The sequence below is a fragment of the Argiope bruennichi genome, chromosome 1, assembly GCF_947563725.1.
Source record: "Argiope bruennichi chromosome 1, qqArgBrue1.1, whole genome shotgun sequence".
Taxonomy (NCBI): Eukaryota; Metazoa; Arthropoda; class Arachnida; order Araneae; family Araneidae; genus Argiope; species Argiope bruennichi.
In genome coordinates, this window is record NC_079151.1 from 73,726,771 (window position 1) to 73,738,954 (window position 12,184).

At 32.0% G+C, this 12,184-nt stretch overlaps 1 protein-coding gene across 1 annotated transcript in view; it reads right to left on the reverse strand.

Annotated features, from left to right (window-relative positions):
- Window positions 1-1,361: 1,361 nt before the first annotated feature.
- Window positions 1,362-12,184, reverse strand: part of LOC129988642 (zinc finger protein 37-like) — a 37,642-nt gene continuing 26,819 nt past the window's right edge. The window contains exon 3 of the mRNA XM_056097009.1: window positions 1,362-6,007. Within this exon, the coding sequence (XP_055952984.1) occupies window positions 3,079-5,781 (2,703 nt within the window). The 5' untranslated portion in view covers window positions 5,782-6,007 and the 3' untranslated portion in view covers window positions 1,362-3,078. The remainder of the gene's footprint in view (window positions 6,008-12,184) is intronic.

Genomic DNA, 12,184 nt, shown 5'->3' on the forward strand with positions numbered 1-12,184 from the left:
GAGTTTCGAAAAGAGGAAGAATGTCCCCTTTACCGATGACACATTTCTTTTTCGATGAAGACTGAATACTATTATGGCTTATTGTTGGACAACGGGCACAAGCAGGAGTCCCATGGCAAACAGCTTTAGTGTTTAAAACGTTGGCATTAGTGCATCGAAAAGAATTGAGTATACAGTCTCGCATAAGAAACCGTATATAGCTTGTTTTAACGAATTCAGGTAATTTCAAAGAACTGAACGTTAAAATTAAATGTTTGATATTCAGGAAGTATTCGGCCATCTTTTTACACAGTTAATCACTATACATGAGTCACACCCTGAATTTTGAAATATTCAGTAGATTCAATAGATTCGACTGTTCAATAGATTCCTTAAGTAACTATTCTACAATAATAACTTCCCTAATAAGAATCCAGACTTCCATGAGAGCTGAAAGACACAACATAAGTTTTTGTTGTTTTTTTTTCCATCTGTACAGATTTCTTCACCGACTTTAGACCAACACCACTGCTAGTTAAAACCTTTCCTACCAAAAAGGGAAATTTCTTTGCTGGAAGATATGGAAGACAGTTGTTTAGTGATATAGAACGTTGGGTAATAGTTAATATTTTGTTCATTTGATGCTGTCTAAAAGAAACCGAATTGTTTTATACCGAACGACATTGGTGGGAATTCATACTTGATGGTGCCATCCACCATGGGGATTGGCAAGCGAAGTCAGCCGTGAATTTGGAAATTACCAGCCTCGGCGCTTATCTTAAAGTTGGCGGAGGCCTACACGCTCAGAATCAATCAGTGATCACCCTTAACACCAAGCCTAAGAAAATGGCCTTTTTGCTTGATCCCTAGCAGGCTAACTATTCAGGTAGCTCCTGGTCGAAATGATACACCGAGGACAATAGTGCACCACCAGTCTATTGGGTCGCCATGCATAGCAAACATGTGGAATTTTTAAATGTCCATGAGAAGCAAGAGACAAACAGAGCGGTGAGTTTCTCATGGAGAACTTCCGCTTGACGACGTAGAATGGAACAGTCAGGTGAAAGGCAGAAAGAGGAGGATAAGCAAAGAGAGTAAAGCTCCCTAAAAACCTCAGAACTGAAACACCTGAACCCACCTACAGAAGAAAGGGAATAAATAACCCATGAAGAAAAAGAATTTAGGAATTTTAGAACCACTACACTATGCAATAATTTTTTAGATGATATTAGTGAATTAGAATTCTTTAAAAAACATTTTCTGTTTGTCACAAGAGCTTGGAAGTTTTATGACAGAATTATATGATTTGATTTTTGAACAGAGAATAAAAATTAAAAAAAAAATACACACAGCATTTCTTTAAAAACATTTATTGCATTGATTTGGGAACTGAGTTCCCCGAGTTCGATACAAAACATCTATTAATGAACACTTTTTCTAAACAGGATGCATCAAATACAAAGATTATATTTAAGGAAGAAAAACAATATTAATAATGTCATTTGAGTAACGATGGTCTTTTTCGGAGGAATTTCTTGCATACAGTTCGATTTGAATCCTAACAAAATCCAATTTCTCCTGCATAATATTAAAAAATATATATGCGTAGTAAAATAAAGGGAGATTGAACCAGCACAAGTAGAAATATGCAAGCACATTAATTACTTAATATGTTATCTGTTGTATTGATCTGGTTAAGACTTTCCTATAATTTTTTTCCTTAAAAAGCTATGTAAATAACTACTGTACAACCACATATCTATTGTTAGAGAGTCAATAATTTTTTTTTCCTATTAGACTGCAAGTTATGAAAAAGGAAGGCAGATGTATTACATTTTGAAGCTACCTCGTGATGTGAGCAGAAAGTAATAGAAAAAAACATCTCTTTCATGGGTATGATAAGCGATTCAATTATGATAATAATGGAAAACTTTCAATAGTCTTATCTATACTTAAAAAAGGAAATATTTGTGTGCGTGCATGTCAGCGCTCAACAAGACAGACTATTAAACCTAAAGCTACCATCTTCATGACAGAAAAACTTTAGAAGACAAAAATGAGCAGCTTGGAGCAATTTTTAAAATTTTAATTAATTAAAAATCAAGCAAGATTTTGGAAGTTTTCCCGCCATAAATTATGAGGATATTAAAACATGAATTTAATTTTTACACTACCAATTTAGGTGTGATGAAGTTTTTCTTGAAACTTGAACAATTTTTTAAAAACATATTTTGCATGATTTTCAACAAAAGATTTCATTTTTGCAATGAAATTCGAAACTTCATCTAATATTTAATCACTTGATTTTCTTCCATTGTTAAAAGCCAAAGAAGAAAGTATGCCAATTATTTGGACAATTTGCATGTGGCACCAGAAAAATAAAATTGCGTTAGATTAAAAGATAATGTGCCATTTGGAATACATAAATCTAGATACTTCAGTTTTTAATGCACTATGATGTCATAAGACTCGATTCCACTACGCAAATTCTTCCTTATTGTGAGAATTATAAAAATTAAGTAATGCATAAAAGAATTAATTAAATTACAATCAGTATTCCTGATTGATCACTTTGTCGCCGCATACGATTAGGTACATGTTTTATATTTCCTAACCGCAAATTTTTACAATATCATTAAAGAAATCAAAAATATTATTATGAATACAATTGCCTATAATTTGAATTTTCATGCATTTGCAAAATAAATGTTATATACAATTTAAAATCCATTCAGAGTTCTATAGATTATGAAGGGTAAAATGTCATTTAAAATCCATTTTTTACCAAATTAATGTAATATAAAAAAAAAATCTCGGAGTAACCTGCTACAGTTAAAAAAATTCTGTTGTATAAAAGAAGCAAAATGACTGCTTGTATTTCACATTAAATAAATCATCATGAAAATAATATTAAATTTTCCCCAGCAAGTTCATACAATATCAGTTTTCTTGATGTCCAAGCATTATTTTATAGCAGCTAATTTATATCAAAAAGCATACACACATAATGAGTATTAAAATATTTTGGCCTTTTCCGTCGCTAAGTCATTTCAATACTTAAAATAAAAGACTGATGAATAAATTTTAGTCTACAACATCTTATGAGAAGAACACTTCATGAACTTTATACTTATGGTGCAAAAGAGTAGAATCCTTAGCAAATACTTCGTCACAATAAGGGCAGACGAAGCGCTTGTGATTCTTATGATGATCTATCTGTTCTCTCCTGGTCATGTAACTTTTTTCACACGGGAAGAACTCACAGGGGAATGGCTTGCGACCAGGATGAGAATGTTTCATATGATAAAGGTGATTACTTTGAGAAGCTGATTTTTTCCCGCAGAGCCCACACTTGTAAGGTTTCTTTTTAGAATGGATAATTTTGTGATTGACGTAAGTGCTCCGCAGTTTATAGATTTTGTCACAGCGTTCGCAAGCGAATCCTTTGTCGCGTTTACCTTCACAAGTATGATCGAAAAGTTGCTGGGTACGAGGGAATTTAGCGTTGCATTTGTGACACGAAAATTCACGTTTTATTTTTTTACCTTTTGCATCTAATTTTGGTTGCGGGGATAACTCATCCGAATCGGAAGAATCATCAGATGATGTATAAATGGGCTTCCTTTTTTCACCACTTCTGGTGGTGCTAGAGGCCTCACCTGAATCTTTTGAGTTATTTTTACTTGGAGAATTATCTTCATCGGACTCCGTACCAGAATTCGCTTGGTTATCCATGCTAGATGACTTTTTGGCTTTACCTTGCTTATCTGTATTGGCCTTGGAATGCTTTTCTACCTTCTCTTGCTTTTTAGATTTCTTTTGCGACTCATCACTTTTTCTTTTCTTGGGCGATGGTTTTGATTTCACAGCATATACAGGAGATTCGGCATTGCCTGTTAAACTGCTTTGTGCGTTTGATGCGGTTTCTTTTGCTGCGTCCTTTTGCTTCCCAATATCAGTTTCCCTAGTAGATTGCCTTTTTGGCTCATTTTCCTCCAGCTGGTCCTCTTTCGTTTTGGAGGACGAAGATTCAATTTGAGAACTCGAATTAGATGCCAGTTTAGCATTTTGCTCCGGAACAGCTGCTTTTCGAGGCCGTCCACGTCCAAGTTTTTTCACAACAGAATCAGAAAGTGTTTGTTTTTCTGTGGGATTTTTCTCACCTTTCGATAGAGTATTACTATCATTGGCAGATGCTACTTTATCAGAATTTGAATTGGACTGAGAAAGAGGTGTTTTAGAACGACCACGTATCGCCCTTTTTACTTCTAAGTCCGGCACTGGTGTGTCGATTTCATCATTTTCATCATCTCCTGACACAACAGAATCATTCTCTTTAGAGATGGATTCGGACGATCTGTCATGCTTAGGGGAAGTCTCATTTTCCACCAGCTGGTCCTCTTTCGTTTTGGAGGATGAAGATTCAATTTGAGAGCTCGAATTAGATGCCAGTTTAGCATTTTGTTCCGGAGCAGCTAATTTTCGAGGCCGTCCACGTCCAGGTTTTTTCACAACAGAATCAGAAAGTGTTTGTTTTTCTGTGGGATTTTTCTCACCTTTCGATGGGGTATTACTACGACTGGCAGAGGATTCTTTATCAGAATTTGAATTGGACTGAGAAAGAGGCGTTTTAGAACGACCGCGTCTCACCCTTTTTACTTCTAAGTCCGGCACTGGTGTGTCGATTTCATCATTTTCATCATCTCCTGACACAACAGAATCATTCTCTTTAGAGATGGATTCGGACGGTTTATCATGCTTAGAAGAAGTCTCAGATTTCTTATCCTTTGAAGGTGAAGGTTTATTCCGTTCCGATTTTTTACCAGGTGACATAGTTTTCATCTTCTTTCGAGCACTTTTTGTCCCATCATCATTTTTGGTGGGTGATGTTTTAGTTACAGATGGCGATTTGCTCCTTCGGTCAGCTAAAAACAATTTATTTCGTTCTTCTCGTGCTGTTTCTTCCTCGAGAGTCTCAAATACTTTTTCAATGTCCGGCAATCCCTCAGATGATTCTTGATCTGAAAATGGTTTTTCATAATCCTCCCCTTTTCCAATGACTGGCATCATATCAGATGATTCTTGATCAGGAAATGCGACATCGGTGTTTAATGGCTTATTCGATGCATTTTTTGCCACTTTTTTATTTTTGGATGGTGAAGCTTTCCCAGCACCAGAAGGATTACTTTTCCCCGAACGTTTTTTCTTTTTCGATTGTTCTTTTTCTGAATCTGAATCAGTTTCTTCAGGAGATTGGGCTGCTGTGTTCTTTGTGCTATGATTCTTTGCTAATGAATCTTCTTCTGACGAAGAATAATCTGCATATGTCTCAACTTTCTTGTTAGGAGAGCGTTTAGGCTGTTTTCGTTTCGTATCCTTAGCCTTCTTCTTCTTCTTATCTTTATGTTTGGCCAAAGCTGTTCCATCTTCCTCTGAAGAGAAGCTGTCAGTATGAGATTCAGTAGTTCTCTTCGTCTTTTTCCTAGGACTGCTTTCAGGTTGTTTCTTTACGGCAGAATCCGAAACATCACTCTGATCCTTATTATCTTGAGATAAAAGTGAATCAAACACGTCATTAGAGACGGAAACGGCTTTCTTTTTCTTGAGATCTTTTCGCGAAAAAATATCCTCATCTGAAGAGGAACCATTAGAATTCTCATGATCTTTTAACAGAACCTTGTCATTTTTTCCAGAGGATCGGTTTTTGGATGTGTCCTTTTCTTTGCGATTTTCAGATATAGCTGAAATATCCTTCTCGGAAGATGCACTCTTTTCACGAAGACTTTTTCTTTGTTTTTCCATTCCCAAATTCCTGTTTCTCACCGTTATATTATCAATTAATAAATTATAACTGTTGTTTAACTATATATTTTTCACAATAATGTTTCTATTATTTTTGTACCTAAAATAATTTGAGCGATCAATCGAATTTTTACTCCGATGCAATGAGTCTTCTTATGACTCAAAGTCAATTCTGATTGTCTGTTTGGAAGCCAAGCAATTTAGAATCTTCTGTAAGGTCGTCTTTCTAAAAAGAAAAAAGAAAAAGAATCAGAATAAACAATGCTTTATTTCGCTATAAAATAAAATAAGCAATTTTTAAAAATTGAGTAATTAGCTTAGTAATAATACAAAAAAAATGTTTTTTTTTCAAAATTTTAATAAATTTGTAATTAAAAATTAATAGGAATGTTAACGTTTTTCCTTAATATTCGAGCATATTAGCACACAAAAATTATTTTTCCATCACTTTGAAATTTCAAATAAATTAATTTTTCAGTCAATTTTATTCCCATACCAATTTTTCTTTTACTTTATTAAAAATTTTCAAATGAACTTACGCATTATTTTACAAGAATACTTTTCTTGTTTTATTAACTGCGATAATACACACATGCATTAGAACAATATTAAATACGTTTGTGTGTATGTGTGTTCAGATTATCATATTTATCACTTAAAAATAAATGCTTGTTTGTTTGTTTGAATTTTTGAACTTTATATAATTCCACAATACTCGATGATTTGAATGAAATTTAACGACATATTACTCAGTTCTAACATTATCTTAAAACATTGGGAAATGAAATGGGAGTAAAAAAATGTTACGTCTTTCTTTTCTGGCATCAAACAAAACTTGTTTTCACGCCATCTTAAGATCTTTAAAAAATTGGTTTTAAAAGTACACTAATTCCAATTTAAAACAATTATTTATCTATTTTTAATCAATTCTTCAAAATTAATTTTACCGCAATTCATAACAACTTGCCATTTTTTTTATCAGCTTATTTATCCAGATTATTAATTTTTAATACTGTTAAACCATTAATATGAAATGCATTTCTTAACAAAAATTTCACCTCTTTAACCCTTTCTAGGGCCGCTTCCTAGAGTATGCTTCCCACCAAATTTATCAATCTTTGTATGAATTTATGTAGTTTGGCATAAGTTCTGACAAATTTTTTTTAGTAAGTCAGAAACTTAGATACTTCAGTTCTTCATCTCAGACAAAATGATGAGTCTTGATTTGTTACTTAATTATTAATGAACCAAATTAATTAATGAATCAAATTAAATTTATCTAATAAGCTAAATGAATCCCTTTTCTTATTCTAATTTCAAGCCTAAAAATATTTTAACATAATATGACTAGGAAAAAAAGGCCATTTAAAGGGTTAAATGATACGACTTTAAGGAATTCAAGTGAGTCAATATTCTACAAATTACTATAGGTATAGATTAAAAAAATGAATATATTACGAAATAAAAGCAGAACTTGAGGATCCTTTTTCAGTTAATTCCCAATTTCTTTTGTAATTTATTTTTAACGATGTCAAAAACACAAGACTGAATATTTTAATGGATGAATTACATTATACCATTAAAAACATAGTTACTAACTGTGCTTTAGATTAAAAAAATTATTAAAAATAAAGGTGAAAAAACTGAACAGAAATGAAATTGATATCATTAAAAAAGTAATTTTTTTAAAAGTTTTAAAATGATATAAAAAACATTTTGTGTGAAATAACATTTTGGAAGACATTGCCATCAATTTCCGTAAATAAGTCACAGGGATTAACATCCGACAGCGATTAAACCTATTTTCTTTCGCGTCTGCAAGCTAGACCGCGTGACAAAGCTTCAAATTTAGTATATATATATATATATATATATATATATATATATATATATATATATATATATATATATATATATATATATATATATATATATATATATATATACTTTGGAGGATGGAGATGGTAACCTCGGAGAATATTTAAAAAAAATTAAATAATAAAATTAAGCGAAATTTTGGCATTGTTCGGCGGTTATTTAAAAAAAAGTATTACAGCACAAAAATGATTTTTACATACTCTTAAAGTTCAAAAAATTATTTTTCAATAACGACAGTCATTACACCAGTAAGTATAATTTTTTTCTTCAAATTTTAAAAATGTTTAAGCACTTTTTCTAATATATTTCAAAGAAATAAAAATAAATTTTAACCTGTACGTGTACGTTAAACTAGCATCAACAAAAAAAAGTTTTAATAACATGTTACTATTGCGTTGACAAAAGCTCAAATCAAAAGATTTAAGTTAACTCTTAAGGTGGGTTTACACTAGGGCAGTTATAAGACGGCCAGTAGATAGCACATATGTATAATGGCTGAAAAATGCTGTTCTGTCCATGGCAAGTACTTGTCCCGACGGGACAACATGCTGCTGTATTGTATTTTTTTTTTTTTTTTTTTTTTACTGCGCATGCGATTTTTTTTTTTTTTTTTTTTTTTTTTGCATGAAAAAAATAATTACTTATTATAGATTAATTCCGATATTTTTTTCTCTGATGCAAGGTTGTGTGTGTGTTTTCTCATTTCATTTGCCATTTTTTCTATAGTTTTTCCAAATTTAAGTATGTTGAACTTTTTTTTCTTTATTTCACCACGTTTCTTTACGTAAATATCTATCATTTTATTACGATACGCAGCGAAAAAGAAATGCCTGAAGTTATTTTATGAAACTGTGGTAAACATAAATCAGTCCCTTTCTATGCATGCGTTGTCTTACTGCCGTCTTATAACTGGCCGAGTGTAAACTCACCTTTACTGAAAACTAAACTCAGAAAAGTGTAATTTTAAGCAAATGTTTGTATGAACTAAATTAAATATGAAACATGATATTTTCTAAAAAAAAAATAAATGCAAAAAAAAGTGTCAGCGATTTTGAAAATATTTATATTAATAATTCTGCATTTACTACAAATACTTTAGGTTTAATATATACAGGGCATTCACTTTGCTAACAGCTAACAGCAGGCACAACAGCTAACTCTGAGCAATAGACATACGCATATAATAAGAAAAATGATCTAAATGAAGAAAAGAATTACATTTTATGTAGTTTAAGTCAATAAATTCTCTAATGAAATGCAGAATAGTAAATTTTTGTACAGACTCTCGGTTTTTATGAGTCACATTTTATATACATTCTTGAGAACACTATTATTAAAAACCCACTGTTTTGTGACAAAGAAAAAAATACTGAATTGAGTTATAAAATTCCGAATATCATTATTTTATAAAAACGCGTGATTTTAAAACACTCTATAAACCGTTTCGAGAAAATTACTAGTATCAGTACCCAGAGTTTCTCCATGATTGATCGGCGGAAAATTTTGAAATTGCTGATTGTCTAGAAATAAAGATATTGAAAGCTTCATATATCGGTGAATTTGGCCCTAAAAGATTGAAACATTTTTTTCAAGTTGGCGATTTAAGAATATTTATTATATGATTCATAGGATCCAAGGGCTGTGACTTCACGACTTTTTCAGAATTGCGTTTATTGACTGAAACAAAATATTATTATTTATGTCATATGAAATTAAAACAGAAAATTGCATTTTATGATAAATCAGGGAAATTTTTATAGAATAATGTTTTTAGATATTGTATAAATTATAAAAACATATTATTCCGAAGTACACATAAGATTTTAATGCTGAACGATTCTCTTTCCTGTACACAGAATTTTAAGAACTTTTTTGTTGTACTCATATATTTAAAAAAGTCTGAATAAACAAAAAAACTTTTTTTTTATTAGTTGAAGTTTAACAACTTACGTTTCAAAATAAAATTCAAATTTTAGGAAAGAGGGCAAAAAAATTTTTACAATGCTTAGTACAATGAATAGAACAAGTAAGGTTTCTATAATAGCATGAATTATATGACTAATAAAATTTGAAATTTAAAAATATTCTGCTGAGGAGACCATTAAGATCCAGTTATATAAAATATTTAACTGAAACATTTTAGCGACCATTAATGCCGGCGAAAGGGCTAAGCGCCAAAGGTGATTAGAAAATAATAAAAACGATTTTTGTGCCACGTATATTAGGATTTTACTTATATAGATTCCTATTTTCTTTACTTTTTTTTAAAAAAACTGTTTTTACTATTTAATCAAATTTATCATTAGCGGGTTTCTGGAAATGTTTAAGCTAATTTATTTCCTCTGGACATTTTCATTTTTACTTTTATTTCATAGAATAGAGATCTTTTAACAGATTGTTGGCGAGAAATTATACTCATAATTTATTTCATGTCACCTGTTATTATTTCGTAGTTGGATGGGGAAGTAAAACAATGCAAACGAATTGTTTTATAATGGTTTAACATATTTTATTTTATATTTCACTTTCAATATTACTTTGTGGTATGACAAAGAATGTAATAGTCACCTACGAGTAATGGCATTCAATAGGTTTTGATTATATATATATATATATATATATATATATATATATATATATATATATATATTCACTGTGTTTTCCTTTTGAAAAGCGTATTTATTAGATAGCCCCCCCCCCCTCTCTAGCAATAAATTTAAAAAAAAAAAAAAACGTAGTCTTTTAGCTTTCCAAAAAAAAAAAAAAACCTGTAGAGCGATTAATATAAGGAGTCATTGTAGAAATGCTAAAATCACGTATGCGAAACATTCACTGGAATTTACAGTCGTGTGGAGTGGTCAGTTGTAGTTGAGTTGATCTCAAACGAAACGTCAAGTTCATTCTTTCTTTGGAGGGCGTTGATCTCCAGCAAGTTCTTTGAGCTCTTGAGGTTATTTTATTACCTAGTAGCTGCTTATGTGCTGCTGTTTTGTGGACGCTTCGTCTGTATTTTGTTACCTGTGTTTTTGAGTAAAATAAAATGTTCTTACTCTTTACTGAGCCTTTTGGACTTTTTGCTTATGTACATATACAGAGTGCACCTAAATTCATGAGCCAAAATTTAAGGACAGGTAAAATACATGAAACATGTTTTGTATAGCAATGTAGAATCAGAAATGAAAAGTTAATGGCAGAAAAAAAAATGCCGAGGAAATGAGAAGAAAATTCTTTAGATAATATTACAGTAAGTGCACAAATGTGCCATCACCAACATCGATACAAGCCTGGTAACGTCTAGGGAGCGTACTTTTTTGAAGATGCTTAGTGTTTCACGAAAAATTGCTGCAACAATTGAAAGTTTTGAAATCATGCCCTCATCAGCTGAGGTAGGCAACCTCACTCCCTCCCTACCCCAGGAAATGAGCGAAAGGGGTCAACCAAACCAGCCCACTATGTCAACAAACGCGGAAACGGCGCTCCCATCATGTGGAAACATTCAAGATGTATTGAGGCTCACCGACGAATTAAGGAAATATATCCCAAGTAATTAATGACATACCAGACACGCTAAGAGCCATGCAAAGCAAAGATAACGTGTGGGTGAAACTCATGATCCTAGCCGAAGCACTCCGGTCCCCCATGAGTCCAAATGAATAAATTAACCTCCAATTTCGACTCTTGTAGCAGACGAAATCGTTGAAGGATGTGTTCACTAATACTTTAATTTACTGGTATCTACCCTAAGATCCCCTCCTCACTATGATTGAGTTGAATTCACTAATGACCAATGTATTTAACTGGACAAATAACTTATTATGTTTTCAGGATTAATACAGCCTTATAGTGCCTGTATGCCCTCTCTATCAATCTTTCTCTTCTTTTTCCCTCATTAAATTGTAATACCCTATAAATTCTCAGTATAATTAACCAAGTTATCAATAAATTTTAAAAATTATGCTCAACATACTTTATTTGTCTCTTACTAATCATTTCAGCCGAGCGGAAGGCCACAGGCCATCGAGCCCAGGCTCTTCCAAGAACACCCCCCCCCACATCATTGGCATTAGGCATCAGACTTGTAGACAATGCATTTTTTTTCCCCGCCTTGCTTATATTTACTTATTTGTTTCGCTTACACTTTTCATTTCCAACTCCATATTGCTGTACAAAATGCTTCTTTATGGTATTTTGCTACACTTAAAAGTTTGGTTCATGAATTTAGAGACACCCTGTATACATATATACAAATACAGAATTTTTCCGTAACAATGTACTCTTTAAGAACACACTTGGCACGAAATAAAAATGCATCGATCATGAGTTTATTTATAGCAGGTCAGTAACTTTTGAGTTTGAGGATACGAGTTAACTCGTGATCGGTTGCAATTCCTTTTACTATTACGCCGAATTTTTATCTCACATTTTAGTAATTTTTCAATGCATTGAGATGTCAAATGATAATCTTTTTTTATAAGATTGTGTTTCAGTGAAAAAGACTTTATTTCAATTAATAAAATAAGACAAT